Source organism: Nelusetta ayraudi, unplaced genomic scaffold, assembly GCF_046127955.1.
Source record: "Nelusetta ayraudi isolate G7.1 ecotype Tasmania unplaced genomic scaffold, CSIRO-AGI_Nayr_v1 ptg000033l, whole genome shotgun sequence".
Taxonomy (NCBI): domain Eukaryota; kingdom Metazoa; phylum Chordata; class Actinopteri; order Tetraodontiformes; family Monacanthidae; genus Nelusetta; species Nelusetta ayraudi.
The window spans coordinates 4456816-4473730 of record NW_027466083.1 but is presented as its reverse complement, the minus strand read 5'-3'; the positions used below and the strand labels follow the sequence as shown (position 1 = coordinate 4473730).

General features: G+C 44.2%; 1 protein-coding gene across 20 annotated transcripts in view; it reads left to right on the top strand.

The window, feature by feature from the left end:
- The window catches only part of nbeaa (neurobeachin a), an 84496-nt gene that overhangs the window by 36293 nt on the left and 31288 nt on the right, over positions 1-16915 (top strand). For all 20 annotated transcript variants that reach the window (XM_076031702.1, XM_076031699.1, XM_076031708.1 and 17 more), the window contains exons 7-13: positions 906-1025; positions 2090-2236; positions 8210-8407; positions 9657-9790; positions 10539-10647; positions 11358-11510; positions 14511-14679. In XM_076031702.1, the coding sequence (XP_075887817.1) occupies positions 906-1025; positions 2090-2236; positions 8210-8407; positions 9657-9790; positions 10539-10647; positions 11358-11510; positions 14511-14679 (1030 nt within the window). The remainder of the gene's footprint in view (positions 1-905; positions 1026-2089; positions 2237-8209; positions 8408-9656; positions 9791-10538; positions 10648-11357; positions 11511-14510; positions 14680-16915) is intronic.

Here is a 16915-nt window from a genome sequence, read left to right as displayed (position 1 = left end):
ACAACAGAACCATTGATGAGTGCAAATCAATCAAAAGTTGTGTTGATTAAGATCTGCATACTACTACCTCTACACACACACACACACACACACACACACACACACACACACACACACGCGCACACACACACACACACACACACACACACACACACACACACACACTTATTCAACATTATTTGCTGACCAAGTAAAATGCCTAACAAAGTTCCCAGTGGTTCCATTTGATCAGTTTATTAAAAATCACCACGTCTGGAGCATTTTGCACAGCGTGTGCAAGTACTAGTGTGTGTGTGTGCAAATTCTTAACAATTATCCAAACACCAGCAAAAAAGAAATTCCTCCCGGGAGTGTGTTTTCATTGTCACCAGGGACGCTGCTCCCCCGTAAAACACACAAAGACGCACATGCACACACGCATTTCTAACAACATTTAAGGGTTAAAAAGGATACGGAAGAGAATTCTTTGGAATGATTGGGGTGAACATGTTATCCCGAGTGTTCACTCTTCTATAGAGCTAATGCTGCGAGAGGGAGTATTTTCAGTTTTGCAAGGACAGGATTTTTCAATTGAGACAGACAAATTGCACTGTAATTGAATAAAGTGAATTCTGATCTAGACAGCTGGATAATGTCAGAGAAAAAAAAAAAAATATATATATATGTATTTTTTTTTTTTTAAGTAAAGGAAAGTGTTGACACAATGCTCTTAATTAATTGTAGGTTTAAAATGGAAATGACGATGGACATATTTGAACTGCAGATGAAAATTAATTGTTTCAAATCTTCACAGAACTGTCTGTCAAAATGGAATATTGTGCTATCGCAAAGAGGTTTTGTCCCCATCCTTTTGTTTGAAATGTTTATTTCAATTTACAATCTCTGTGTTTTCTCACGACTTTCAGTGGTACATGATCAGCATCGTCCATATCTACAACCGCTGGAGGAACTCCGAGATCCGATGCTACGTCAACGGTCAGCTGGTCTCCTATGGCGACATGGCCTGGCATGTCAACACGAATGACGTAAGTGCACCTGGCGAACCCAGCCTTCCGGTCAGTCTATTTTTTGATTGCAGGAGCCAAAGTGGCAACACACTGACGAGCACAACGATGTCCCTGGAAAATAAACTGCAGTTCATTTGTTTGCGGTACACTCTCTGGCCTGTAGGTGCCACTAAATCTTACACCCTGGGCCTTTAAACATTTTAGTGCTGCTTCAGCAGTCTGAGAAATGGAGCCGGCAGCTTTGTATTTAGTTCATCAAACCATTGCCCTCTGGTTGGTGGTGGGGAAATCCTTTGCTCCTTGCTGAAACCTATTCAGAAGTCGACATTAAACACATGGACAGTTTCGCCTCCAGCCTTTGAAATCAACCGCTGCCCTGGTTCCTACTGACACTCCCCTCCAATGGCGAGATTGGCGAATGTTTGATGTTTCCCCTCTGCATTCTGTGAGGCGGGTCAGCGCTGCCCTTGGGCCTCGTTCCAGCCCAGCTCGTCTGAACTCCCAAATTCAAACTTTTCCATTTATCAGAGGGGACAGGTAGCCTGACCTCTGAATGGCCCTTTCCTGGACAACTCTGTTTAATAGCCCTCAAAAGAATGCATTATTTAGCAACTAAATGGATTCAAGGCTAACATTAGAGATGTATAGATATTGCAGTTTTGTTTCCTCTCCACTGTTATTCTCACTATAGTATGTTAAAAAAAAAAAAAGGATATGGTCAGTAATGTTAAATGATAATTATTTCATGTTGCATTAGCATGGGTAGAAATGGCACCTTTAAACTATGTATTATGATTGGCTGGCTCATTAAGCTTTAAGATAAACTGCACTTGGTTTCTGTTGTATTTTAATAGCACTGACTGGTAGTTATGAATGATATTTACCTAAAGATCAGGTCATATTGTGGCCCAATTGTACCAGCATGTCAGCAATAACCCAGAAGGTGGATGGACCTTTTCTGGGTTTCGCGTTGCAGCTGATAAAGTCTGTCGTTTTTTTTTGTTTTTTTTTGCTCACCAGGTCTTGACAGTAGATTTATTGAAGTTTCTTTTTTTTGTCTTTTTCTTCATTTTACCTTGCAGAGCTATGACAAGTGTTTCCTGGGTTCCTCCGAGACGGCCGACGCTAACAGGGTGTTTTGTGGTCAGCTGGGAGCCATATACGTTTTCAGCGAGGCTCTGAACCCTGCTCAGATCTTTGCCATTCACCAACTCGGCCCAGGATACAAGGTGAGGCAGCGGGGTTTGTTTTTTTCTATCTCAGACACCAGACTGAGCACGACGTGCATGTTTCATGCGTCAATGCATCTGCTGCAGGCCGAACAACCCGGCAACCATTTTCTATGGGACTTGCTGCAGTCTCTGCACGTTCTCACCGTCTGCCTTTGGCCATTCAGTTGTAAAAGTAGCTTTTCGCTGCGTTCAGGCTGCTCCTCTCCAAGAGGAAGATGCAGCTTTGCAGCCGTAATGTTAATACGAGATATTTACTTCTGACAGGTGGGCCATCTTCATTGTGGTAATCTAGTAGTTGCAGGAAAGTTTTTCATTTTGATTCATCTCTCCACTGTCGCTGATTTTTTTATTTTTTTAATTCTGTTCTAGCAGTAGATCATAAAGATGTGCAGCAAAAGGACGTGATTTGTAGCACTGCAGGTGTTACAAATCTGTCTAAGATCTGGCAGCATATAATGTCAACTCTCTTAATTTTAGCTGAAGTTCAGGCTAAGTGCACAAACAGCAATCTGAGCTGAGAAAAGGGTGCTGAGCAAGTCAAAATTACGTGACAGTAACGTTTAAGTTAAGATTGACCGTAATGTTTTACTCCTTTAAAAGTCACACTGTTTAAGACTGTGTGTTTTAAAGGTCGCATATTATGCACAATCCACTTCGGACAATAATATCTGGTGAACTCCTCAGATATGGGAAATGTTTTTCCTCAGCAAGCATCACCACACACATCTATGCCCTTTGTGATGTCACAAATGGGACCGTTCCCTGACACATACCACCCCCATGTTCAAAATGCAGCAAAGCTTTTGTTAAAGTGGGGTTTGGCCGAGATCTGCTTACTTTTACACGTATGGAAGGAGGAGCAGAAGGTAGATTCCATAAAGCAATACAGCATCTTATATACTGGAGCAAAGTCCAGTGACGTGTGTAGCACGTGTGGGCTTCAGCAGAGGTTTTGTATTTATTGAAAAATATTTATTTCAAGGCTGCTTCACTCTGGTGCAGGATTAGAAAAAAACAAGATCTGAAAATTGATATAGTACGGAAATAGACCTTTAAGGTGATTGTCACCCGAAGATGCTTTTGCTCCTGCTAAGATCTCCACCTCTGCCTCTTGCCTCTCGTGGGTCGGCTGCAGCCCACCGCTTAGATATTTTAGAAGCTTCCACCTTCCGGCCACTTCCAGCCTGCTTATGAAAGAGGCCACAAAGTGTCATGATGTTTCCTCATTTCACCATTTGACAGAAATCACACTATTTCTGATGCTGCAGATGTGTTAGAGCAGCTGCTGGTGTTTCAGCCCACGCATGGTTGTAATTGTTATTTCTTAGGCAAAAACACGTCGGCAAATGACACAGGATCGCCTGCTCTCTCTCCTCATTTGAGTCTTATGTCATTATATTTTGCGTCGTCTTCATATTGCGTCCAGCGGGAGACACAGGCACATACATCTTAGACTTCTCACGCCCGACTATCACACGCCCGGGGCTGGAGCGGTCTCTCGGCCGTGAATCCTGATTCTGCTGCTGCCTGTCACACTTCGCCGTTTCCTCGGGCTGATCAGTCAGATGATTGTTTTCCCTGCGCGCCGCACAATGGACTCGTCACATGCCCTGAAGAGACCATTAAACGGCTGAGTTGTTTCAAAACCGAGGGCTTTGCTGCTGCGGCTGCGGCTGCTCGCTGCTGCGGCTGCGGCTGCTGTGATGATGAGTGCACAGGGTTTTTTGGCTGGCCTTAGATGGAGAGCGGCGGCGGGAAGCAGGTTTCAAGCCTCACTGCTTCCTTCTTCTCTTAAGTGAGCGTCAGCCGTGCCGTTCCTCCTCCTTGAACTTCACGCACATGCCGATGTGTGAAGGCGACGAGCTAATTCAGGCTCGTCCCCTTTAAAGGGACCTGCATCTGCATCTGCGCCGTGCACCGTATATTCTTTTGTATATGTTTGCGTGTTTGTTTGTGTGTCCTTGCGTGTGTACTCTGCATGGTGCAAGACATTGCCGGTCTTGGCTGTTCCATAATGAGGAGCGGAGAAAGAAGGAATAAAAAAAAAACAACAGGCAGACAGTCTGCAGTCTCTCTGCTGCTAAACAAGCCCTTGCAGCGAGTGCGTTCAAGGTCTTCCGGCTCGACGCTCCTCATGATGGCCGACACGCTTTGTGTGCCGAGCGTCTCCACATGTGTCGGCGCAGTGCTGCGCTCACAGTGGCGTAGAGGAGACAGAAGGTAACGTCTTGTTCTGAGGAGTCCGACAAGCACAAGTTTGCAAGTCGTTGCCGATAATAATTGGTGTTTTGGGTTTTTTGTGATGTAACAGACAGGGAATTCATACAAAATATAGGTTGATTTCTCAGTTCAGACTGGCATTTTTTGAGAAGGTATTAGAGGTAAACAAATACTATAATGGTATTTGCTGTCATATTCAATATTTTTCACAATAGAGTTCAATGAACGGTTGTTACGGCATCCTCTGACTTTTATTTTGAAAGGAAAATGCAGGCGGAACTGCCGTGACAGCAGCAAGATTTGGTTTACATATAAAGAAGTGAACAGCATATCAGTATCTGAGTTATTATTTATTCATAGACTAAAGCTACACATTAATCACCAGCAGCAAGCCTAGCTGCTCCTACAGCTGAGCTACGTCAAAGTGCAGAACCTAAAAACCTGTGGTTTGGCAATAGATGGGCTGAGTGAGGATTTCTGAAGAGCAAGAGTTCGACAAATCAAGAAGTGCAAATCAGACAAGGACAAACAGCAAAGGAATCAATGAGCAGCAGCCCCCAACAGTTCCTGAAAGCAGTGAATAGTTTTCACCCAAAGGGAATGAAGAGGAATCAATGGGACGTGGTGTTATGTAATGGTGAAATTAAAAGTTAAGAAGAGCCAGTGCTTGGGAAATATATGAGTGCTTTTTTCACCTCTATTCTCAAGTTGAACTATGATCCTTCCAGCTTTGATGATTTTACACATCGAATCAAATCAAATCAAATTCTAATTGTATAGCACATTTCATGCGTGAAATGCAACCCAAGGTGCTGGACAACAATTAAAAGCAAAATAAAAATAAATCTTGTTCTTGTTTAAAAGGCAGGAGATGGACACTAACCAAAAAAAATAAGAAAAATCTAATTGGAATATTTTTCTCAGCCATGGTACAGCTATAATGGCAGTTATAGAGCAAAAGTGAATATGAATATACTGTAGATCCAAATGAGGCGTTTGATGTAATTCCATCTGTGCGGCTAAAGTCCGTCATTAAACCATTCCCGTAATCGCTCAAGTGTGATCCCCACAATAGCCCTTAATTACACCGGCATTAGCCGGTCTATAAAGTAGATAATTATATATTAAAAATGGCTTACACAACATCTTGAGACGGGAGCGGTGGTCGGCCGAGGGGCAGAGCGGCTTTAGGGCAGGGAAAAAAAGGATGGAGCTGTGCATTGATCATTTGGTCTCTGTACGCTCCAGCAGCACTGGCAGCAGACTGGCTGGAGGCTCAACTTCTATTGGCACCGTCAGCTTTGAAAGAGCTGCTTGCAAGCACATATGCCGATGTTGTGCTCATGTTTACTGACTGGTTTCCTTTGGAGTGAATCAGGGAGGAACGCGGGGTGGGGGGGTGTTCTCTGCCCAGCACTGCTGCTGCCATTTGTGAATGAGTTGGCCCTGCAGGTCCAGGAAGTCAGCTGTGATAGCTGTGGTTTATGTTGGAACAGCCTTCATTCAGCTGTCTTATTACGTGCAGATTGAATTATTTTGTGGTCCGAGTCTGACTGACAGAATATCTCAAAATGCAACCTGCTGTTCATGAGCATGAATGGAACGGATGGATTTATGGCAAATGGCATATAATACTGTCCTAAATGTTGTACCATTTTCACTCAGTTCTTTGGGTTTGTCACTATTCTCGCATCTTTAGCTGTTTTTATTTTTCTGTTTAATGAAACGGAAAACTAGATTTATTTTACACTACCAGTCAAAAGTTTGGACACACCCTATGAATTGAATGTCTTTTCTTTCTTTCTCATAACTGTTGACATTGCAGTTTCTCACTGAAGGCATCAAAACTACGTATGAACACACATGGAATTATGTAGGAAACAGTAAAAGTGTAAAATATCTCAAACACGTTTTACGTTTAAATTTTTCAATATAGCCATCTTTCATTAAAAGCATATTTAGAGTTATTTAAACTTTTTTTCTTTGCTGCATAATTACATATATCTAGCTCATATATTTGATGTCTTCAGTATCTACAATGTAGAAAGTTGTAAAGATAACTAATGAAGCTGATGATGTAGAGCCGAGCCGAGCCGAGAGCCTGTGTGTGAGTTCTCCTCCTGTGTGTGAGTTCTCCTCCTCCAACATCAGCAGCTGTCAGGTGCGACTCGTCTCTCTTCGCTCCTCGGAGTGTATTTCTGTAAACAGGTGAGGGACACGCGCCCTCTTTGAAGCGCAGCTGTGCGAAGACGTGCGTGTCCTCCGCTTCAGCAGCTGCCCAAACACGCGTTTTTTTGTGTCTTCGCAGCAACAATTGTGCGTGTTTAAAAAACCACGCACAGAAAGCTTGCGCTTTGATTGCGCATCACAATAAAACTGCTTACGTAGCCATAAAGAAAAGGGAAAAGCATTTTCCTGAGGCTAATAATTTCATGTTCTCGCTATTTAGTGTGATAGTGTGATTTGTGTGCCCAGAGAGCCTGACGACCTTCAAAATAAGCAGCACTGCACTTTATTTGTGTTTACCATTGATTAGCTCGGCTCGGCTGCGTCCTTGAGTCATTATACGTGTTAAGAAAATCCAATCACTTCCTGTCTTTTGCTTTAGCAGTTCTCTTACAAAATGTAAACATTGGCAAGCTGTCCAACCATGTAATTACCATAACTCACTATTGGAAATATATATATGTATATATATATATATATATATATATATATATATATATATGTATATATATATATATATATATATACATATATATATATATATACATATATATGTATATATATATATGTATATATAGATACATATACACATATATCTACATATATATGTATATATGTTTTTTTTTAGCAGATGTGCATAGAAGAAGGTATCTCTGGACTGCGGTGCTGCTGTTAAGGATGTTGTCTGCAGACGCCTGCGTTGCATACTGTCAGATTTTCCACTGCATGTCTTAAAGTGCTTGGGGGAAACTTTTGTTTTTTTTTTTCCCAACATCAGATGTCAGATGAAAAGTTCAGAACAAGACGGGCCCGCAGGTCTGTGAGCAGCCCCGGGCTTTCCTGTACACTCAGGCTGAGTGATGCACCCAGAGAGCAGGCCGCTGGCAGAGGCAGAGCGCCCCCGCTGCCTGCAGCTGCAAAGAGCAGCACACTGGCCTTTTACCTCTGCTGGAGATTCAGCAGTGTGTGTGTGTGTGTGTGTGTGTGTGTGTGTGTGTGTGTGTGTGTGTGTGTGTGTGTGTGTGTGTGTGTGTGTGTTTCTTAGCGCTGCAGGAAGGAAGTGTGGCCTTTAAGACCCGTACAGACAGACAGAAATAGACATCTCTCTTTTTGCGGGCCTCACAGCTCTCCATAGTGAATCTCAACAGTCCACTTTAATATAAAGACTTCACAACTCAGCAGGATAAAGATTTAGCGTAAGTCTGTAAAAAAAGAAAAAATCTGCTCGTATCCGCTCCCCTCTGTTCACATCCCTTCTTCTCCTCTAATTGAATTAGTGTCCGGGTTAGTGTTCATTAGTCTGAAGCTGGTTGTTTACACACGGCTCATGCTGCAATTAAGCCGTCCCCCATTTTGAGTGCCGAGCCGGACACACACTCACACACACAATAAAAACGCCCTTGTTTCCAGATGACTCATTTTGCTGGATTTTGTGTTTTTTTCCTCTGTCTTGCCACCTCTGACCTTCTCCTCCTTATCCTCTTCCTCCTCCTCCTCTTCTTTATTTCGCCCACACCTCTGCAGAGCACTTTCAAGTTCAAGTCGGAGAGTGACATCCACCTGGCCGAGCACCACAAGCAGGTGTTGTACGATGGCAAGCTGGCCAGCTCCATCTCCTTCACCTACAACGCCAAGGCGACGGACGCCCAGCTGTGCCTGGAGTCGTCGCCCAGGGAAAACCCCTCCATCTTCGTGCACTCGCCGCATGCCCTCATGCTACAGGTCAGTGTGGCTGCATTCCTCCCGTCGGCTAATCGCAGCACTAATCTTTCAACTAGCTAATGCCCACAATTGGGTTGCTTTAATTGGGAGCTTTGAAAAGAAAAGCAAAGTGGCTCCACTGTTTCCGCTACGCCCTGCTGGAAGTTACAGCGCAGGTTCCGCTGGCTCTCCTGCGTGCAGTGTGATGCTATTGCAGCCTGCACCTGATTTACTGAAATCCTGATTAAAAGGCACGTGCACGAGGAGACTGCGCTCTTTGCTGGTGGGCGTGTTGCGGAGCGTCACCTACCAGTATGCACATAGAATTGGTGCAAACATGCTGAATTCGGCAGTGGCTAAATGAGGGTTGTGTTAATGTTACCTGGGAATCGGTGTCGGTGTGTTAATGGAAGGAGTAAATACAGACGCTGTTTTGCGTAGAGATCAGAGGAACAACTGCTGAAATTAAGGGAGAATGTTTTGATGAGAATCATTTAACAAGGATTGTAATAAATCTGCAATTGAAATAGGTGTGTCGCAGTGTGAGGCACCGCCAGCGCCTGCTTCTGTCTGCATTTGTTTGTGCAGGATTTCAGATTTTTCACATAGTCGACACATGCAGAGCTTCAGGAAGTCAGGCCAGGTCGTGTTTAAGTCTCCTGCAGAACAGTAACAGAATTGAGGGTCTGTTCTGCTGATAATCGTTCCCACGTTGAATCTTTTTGTGTGTTTTTTTTCTAATTTATCTGCTGGAGCAATTACAGGAAAATGTGACCCGAGAAATAATAATAATAAAAAAAATCCTGAGTCATGTTTTATTTTTGTGATCACCATCTGTTTTACAAGTTAAGTGAGTCACAGCATCAGTGAGGAGCCTGTTTGTGGAGCTATAAAGAATCCTTGGCGCAATAAAAGAAAAAATTAAATTAAATGATTGCAGTTTTTTGTCTTTGAATTTCCAGTGACATGCATTCAATGTTTTTGTAGTGCAAGTTCCTATTTTCCTTTAAGTAATAAGACTTTTTTTTAAATTATTTTGTTTTCAACACACTTTTCTCCCGTGACATATAAGTAACTGTCAAATATTTATGCTCCTATCACCCTTAAATAATGCACGTCTTTGTGTGATTTCACTCAGTTCCTCTGCAGCGGTGCTCACCCGTCCGCTGAACTGTACTTTAGTCTTGAGCCTGCGTGCAAAAAGCCCAGCGTGGAGACTTTCCCTCTCTGCCGCTCGCTAACGCTAATGTGCGCCCGCCCCCCCCTGCAGGACGTGAAGGCCATCGTCACGCACTCCATCCACAGCGCCATCCACTCCATAGGAGGCATCCAAGTGCTGTTCCCGCTCTTCGCTCAGCTCGACTACAAGCAGCTTAATGACAGCAGTGTGGACACCACAGTCTGGTAAGTGTTCTGCGCATGGAGAGAACCCAGCAGAAGTTGCCGTGTCGCGGTAGAGAGTCACGTGGCAGTGCGGCGGGCGCCTGCTGGGTTCTCTCCATTCTCTCCATTCTCTCAATTCTCTCGTGTCACAAATCATGTAACACTTATTACTTTCTTGCTCGTGGTCGCACAGTGAGTCTGAAATGGCTTTTACTTGGTTGCATGCAGTGACTCGTACAGCGTCACGTGTGATCTTTTCACAGCTTTACATGCCTCACGATCTCAACCACCCTAAGGAAGCAAACGCTCCTATAACGCTCCTATAACTTTATGTTTGTGTGAGAGGGAGACAGAGAGGGAGACCAAAAAGACACCACAAAACACCTCATACGAAGGAGCATGAATGTTTTTCTCATCCCCGCAGGCTAGCTATCCTATTACAGACAACGCGGCGTGGAGGAAAACCTCCGGTGTTGTCTGCTTCTTCCAGATCGCCCAGATATCGGCTCACATGAGCCTCGGCGCGCCTCGCAATCAGGCAAACATCTTCACGTCACGTTAGCCGCGGTCAGACTAATGTGTTCAGGAAGACGCTGATAGCGAACCAAAATACATCTGCTTATTAGAACTCATGACGGAGCTGATGATGTGGATGTGAACGCGGAGCTTCTTCCTTACTCCCCTATTTCCAGTTTGAAGAACCTTAAGAAATGTACAGAAGGTTTTTATGTGTGTGTGTGTGTGTGTGTGTGTCTGTGTGGTGTCACAGTGCCACCCTGTTGGCGTTCCTGGTGGAGCTGTTGAAGAGCTCAGTGGCCATGCAGGAGCAGATGCTGGGAGGGAAGGGATTCCTGGTGATCGGGTACCTCCTTGAGAAGGTTAGTGAAAGGCCTCCACCACGAGTTCAGCTTAACCGTCCAAAGCCTTCATCTCAGGGTTTCACAGCCTCGTTGTCTGCACAACAAATTGCAGGTCAATTTTGAAATGATCATTTCAATTGGATCAAATATAAGTGGGTTCTAGCTTAATGTTTTTTGTGTGTTTGCTAAGCGTTAATCATAGTACTGCACACACCCGCCATGCATGAATCTATGATGCAGTGCGGTTACGCAGCTCCACAACCTGCAGCATCCAAAGGAAGGAAAGAATTAGCTTTGGCATTCTGCTATGGTTGTTTCTTGTGGCCATTTTCTCATGTTGGAAAAAAAGCACTTGTGAATTGCTGCTAACTAGCCCGTAGTATGACAATTTTTTTTTGTAATAATCAAAAACAACAATGTAATAACGATGTAATAATAATTTAATCGGCAATGATTTAAGACTTTATGACAACTGAAAAACCAAGTTTTTAATAGAGCGGCAGGTTACATGTGGGTCTTTTCACTGCTTGCTTTGTCTCAGGGGAGCCATGGCAACTGTAAATATTGAGCCATAAGAACAGCAGCTCATCTCATTTCAAAAGAAAACAGTATTTCACGTCAAGTGTGTTCACCATATTTGCCAGTTCCAATGAAAAAGATGCGTCGCTCCAAGTGTTCAGCCTGGGCAAATGGAAGCTCTCGTGTCTCTTCTCTCTTCTCTCCCCCAGTCGTCTCGAGTCCACATCACCAGGGCCGTGCTGGAGCAGTTCCTGTCCTTTGCAAAGTACCTGGATGGTTTGCCTCACGGAGCGCCGCTGCTCAAGCAGCTGTGCGACCACGTCCTCTTCAACGCAGCAATCTGGATACACACCCCCGCCAAGGTGCGTTCACATCCCGCCCGGGAAAAACAATCGGAGGAATTTAGTGGAATTTTTTTGAGAAAAATGCAAAAAAAAAAAGAATTGGAGGAAGTTCGTGAAGAGCTCAAAGGGAGAAGCTGCAAAAGGAAAAGAACAGAGCACGCGAGCGAAAGGAAACACAGAGAAAAAGTGACAATTGAAGAAAGAACCTCAGGACAGGAGAGGGATTTGTAGCCCCCCCCCCTTCCCCACTCTCCCCATCCCCACCCCCACACCCAAACTGCCTTAACTAGATGTGATGTTCCTGGCGCTCCAGTGGGGCCAGTCAGCTCTCACTACGGCTCCTCTTAGAACTTCCTGAGTCTCGGGCTTCTCCCCTCTGACCCTGAGATATGATTGGCTCCTCCGAGGCACGCTGCAGAGTTCAAAAATGGAAGAGGTTCATCCGAGCCGATGAGCAGCAGCTCCAGAGGCAAAAAAGGAAGGAATGAAAATCTTAGCTGACTCGGGAACAGTGTGAAGGAGCCCCACGTGGGGTTTTTACCTAAAACTGTCAGTATGAGGAAATCAAGTGTTTGAATATAGATGCATCCATTTAAAGGTCCAGTGAGTAAAATTTGATTTATGATTCTTATATTGGTAAAAGGTGAACATACTGCCTATAAATACATTAATTTATAATAATGATTTTTTAAATAAAGTGTGTACTCACAGCACAAAACAGTTACTTGGTTTTTCTACCCTTAGAATGGTTCTGATATGTATGTATGTATAAGAATATACATAAAACAAGGGTCTTGCTCTTAGTTAACTGCCATCTTGCACCACCATTTTTTTAAGGAAGCCCAACCTGACGGTTCCCTAAATATGAAACACACTGTCAGGCAGGCTTCCTTAAACACCGGGCTTCCTTCAAAATTTTACACATTACACAATGTCCATATAGCAATTTCAAACTGAGCTTCCCACAAAGCGTTTTTTTTTTTTGTTACTTTTCTTGGTTGATTTAGTCAATGAGCAGTTAAAACATCACAGCTGGATCTAATCTTCCATTTGTCATTTACGCCTTTTTTTGTCAACAAAAAGCTTCTTGTGGGAGACAGAGAGTTTTTTCTTTTTCTTTCTCTTTTTCCTCCTCTCGCTCCTCAGCTCATTGTAAACCTGCTCAAGGTGTTTGAGTCCCGTCCATACAGCTGAAAGCCATTGTGAGACCTGCCGGCCCGCTGACCTGTCGGCCCGTTGTGTGAAACGCAATGCAATGAAGGGCACTTAAGTCGGCTGGAGTGCCCTCTCCATTCTGGCCGAGCTGTGATGTGCTGCGCTGGGGCGGCGGCGGCGGCACTCGGCTAAATTTCATTTGTGTAAACAGAGCTGCCTCGTTAAGGCTGCTGCTTAGCATGTGGCCGCTTTAACGAGCGCGAGACCCAAAACTGCACACAGTGGATGGAACAGAGAGGGGAATTAGTCTGGACTGACAGCCAAGCATACACACACTGTTTTGTTTTTTTAAATAATTGTGTTGCTTATGGCGACACGGTGGCGCAGTGGTTAGCGCTGCCGCCTCACAGCAAGAAGGTCGTGGGTTCGATTCTGGGGCCAGGGCCAGAGACCTTTCTGTGTGGAGTTAGCATGTTCTCCCTGTGTCCGCGTGGGTTCTCTCCGGGTTCTCCGGCTTCCTCCCGCACTCCAAAAACATGCATGTGAGGTCAATTGAACACTCTAAATTGTCCGTAGGTGTGCATGTGAGTGTGAATGGTTGTCTGTCTCTATGTGGCCCTGCGATGAACTGGCGACTTGTCCAGGGTGTCACCCTGCCTTCACCCTAAGACAGCTGTGACCCTGAATAGGAATAAGCCGGTATAGAAGATGAATGAATGAATGAATGAATGTGTTGCTTATACTTTATTGATACACTATGTATTTAACCATCTACTGGTCAGAAACAATATGTTTCATTTTATTCTGTACAGCTTTGTGCTGATGGCTGTGCTGTCACTATGACTTTAAAACAACCGGTTGATTTGCACTTCCTGATGTCATGTCTTTCTTGTAGCGGCTGTGATATCAGGGGCAAATCAGGAAACCCAGAGCAGAGCAGTTATTCTTCATTGAGACCAGCGGGAAAAACAGGAAATGCCTCCGACCGCAGTTCTTTCTGTGCCCTTGCATTATTAAATAAAAACGCAACAGTTGTTTATTCTTTATGGTCTATTTTACAGACCTGTCCAACGTGCATCATTTATTTATATTTCACTCCTTCTTCCTCCCACATCCCTGTGAACGCGACACACCGGCCCTTTGAGTCCAATAGTTGGCAGAGGTGGAGAAGGACAGTCGGGATGCAGCTTTTCCAGAAAATTATCAAACAGAAAACAAGCGAGGTCAAAATATTACTGTGCACATTGAAGCCCCGGAGTTACAATAAAACAGGCACCTAAAAAACAAAAGTGGGCGGGAGTGGAGGGGGAGCCGGAGTAAAGGTATGGCAAGGGAAAGTGGGGGAGCGCCCTCTGTAAATGTCAGGAAGGAGCGCCTCAGATGCTCCATCGCTTCAGGCACAGAAAGATCAAAATTAACCAGACGCAGTATCAACTGCGGCGCTTTCGCTGGAGGGAACTTCCCCTCTCCATCCCTCAGCGCATGTTTTTTTCAAAACAACAAATCAGCCTTTTGTGGAAAATACAAAAACAGCAACACACCCGTGGATTTCTCACTGCCTTTCTTTCTTTTACGCATCCTTGTGTATGTATTAATCCACCAGCTGCTGTAACACCAGCACGTCAAAATGTATCTATTTGCGTGCATGCATGCCTGTGTGTGAGTGTGTGTGGTAACGAGTGTCCACCACTATGAGTAGCCAAGTCGATTGATGTATGGAGCTTTTTTTAATCTCACGTTTTGCTGATTGTTGAGCAAGTTCCTAGTTATTACAACAGAGGATTATAGATTATTTGTTTTGTAGTAATGTTTGTTTTCATTTTGTTTGTGTGTATGTGTGTTGTGTGTTGTGTGCGCGCGCAGGTTCAGCTGTCCCTCTACACTTACCTGTCGTCGGAGTTCATTGGCACCGCCACCATCTACACCACCATCCGCCGCGTGGGCACCGTCCTGCAGCTGATGCACACTCTCAAGTATTACTACTGGGCCATCAACCCGCTGGAGTGCAGTGGCATCAACCCCAAAGGCCTCGGTACGTTCACGCACCCGCATCATAAAAGTTGTTTGTTTTGTTTTTTATACACACAGAAATGCTGTCAGTCTGGTGTTTGTTTGGATGTTGTTTATCTATTGTCTGTTTTCTACGACTGCGTGACTTCACGATAGGCCGAGATCTTGGGTTTCTTTTTAGTGCCAAAGCCGTTGCCAGTTCACTCTTCTTGTCTGGCACTCTAATTCTTGTCCAGGTGCTGGCAAAGCAAGAAGGGAAAAAGAAATCACTCCGATATTAGCCGGCATTTTCTTTCACCTGGCCAGCTGCCCGCAGTGCACTTTAATGTTGCATCCAAAAGTAATGAGTCATTTTGAAGGGGCTGCGTTTCATAGTGAACCGGGCTACACACAAAAGTAAAGTTTGATTTAGGTTTTGGGGAGACAAAGATGACGGATGGCCTTCCAGGGGACCTAAAAAGTGTTTTTCTTTTTTTTAATACTAAAATCAGCACTAGTTTTTTTTTTATACCTGTATTTAAAATGCTGTTACTGATCCTAGATAAAACTAAATTATATATATATATATTTATTTTTTTTATGCGTATTTTGTGATACTTGCTTTTTTTCTCTCAAAGCAGGCCACGCGCGCAGCTTCGGTAGTGAACAAATATATTTAGAAATACATAATTTCCACTGATATTAAAGAAAGAAATAACATTCATTAAATTTCCTCTAAAGAAGTAAAAAGGGGAAACATTATTAGAGCGCAAAACAGACCACAGAATCTAATAACACAAAATGTGAATCTGATTTGTTTTTATTGTGTTGACCTAAAAGTGCTTCAATTGTTTTTGTGCCTCCTGTTGAAAATATTATTGCCGGGATGAAAACAACCCAAACACAAGAACGCACTGGAACGGAGTTGAATCCTCAGCCACAGCCTTTATGTTAAAAACAGCCGCTTGCCTCTGCAGCCGAGCCTTCCCTGAAGAGGAGTATGCATCCGGCGTTGCTGTGGCAACAGACAGATTTGATTGGCGGATCTAAGGGAGCTTCAGGAATTTCTAATCAAGAGGCTGTCTGGTTTACACCCTGTTTGGAGATTCTGGGATGCAGCGCCACAAAGGGCCAATAGCAGCTCGCCGCTCGCCCCGCACACCCACTAATGAGCGTTCAAAGCTAACGTGTGCGTCGAGCGTCTTTGCAGGCACATACTTTGCCATTATGTAGGAGTGTGATATGCAGTGATGGAATTAATTTGCATAGTAATGGGCAGATATTCCGACGCACAATGGGATTAGTGGGCAGTAATGTGTCTAACAGTATCCCAGTTTAAAGTAATAAGGTTGGATGGAGCAGCCGGGCTGTTGGAGGCCCTTTCACTCAGGGAACCCAGTCACCAGCTGCCTCTGTTTGAACTCATCCCCTTCTGATGCCTGTGGCAAATCATATGTGAACTTCTGAGACCCTTTGGTTTGTCATATGGCTGCTGTTAAAATGTAGAGTAAATTTTCCTGTAATTCAGTTTAATAAGACTCCTGGTTCTTTTAAAGGACCCACAATGCAGTTAAGCGGTGATTTCTATCAGTGATACTCCGGCCTGTCAGTGAACCGGCCAATATTGTGCAAAGCCTTCACTGTTTCTCCGCTTTGCTAAAACACACAGATTTTCTTTCGGGCAGATCTGCCATTTGTTATATCGCAAAGGGAGCCAGGTGGTCATTCTGCCCGCTGAGATTGCGTCATGGTCGACTTGACACAATCTCAACAAACAAACATGTTTACTACAGGAGGAAGCTAAAACAGTTTTTTTTTGTCATTGTGACTGGCTGTTAACAAAGGGCTAAAGGTGTCGATTAGTGAAGATTTATGTTTTTTTTGGGGGGGATAGTTTACGAGCAGAGACCAGGATGAAAAGTAAATATCTGGTGATGGATAGGATATTAAAAACGAATACCTCAAAAGAATGCAAAACATGTATTTTTGTCTTTAAATGTTAGAGTAAACACACACACACACACATCAGGGTTCTTTTATCGGGGGGCAAAAACTTTTTCTCTGCCACGGTCGGGAAGAGCAAAGCTGTGCCGCCACTGACAGAGATAAACCTTTGAGTCACACGGCCATTCATTTCAAGTGGTAGGAAAAGATAATCAGGGCCGCCCGGGGGTGGGGGGGTAGCCTGGAAGAATAGAATTCCCAATCCATTCAAAGGAGCTCCGAGATGAAGGTCGCGTGTGGCCCCTCTGTGCTGTCTGCAGCAAAAAAAAAAAAAA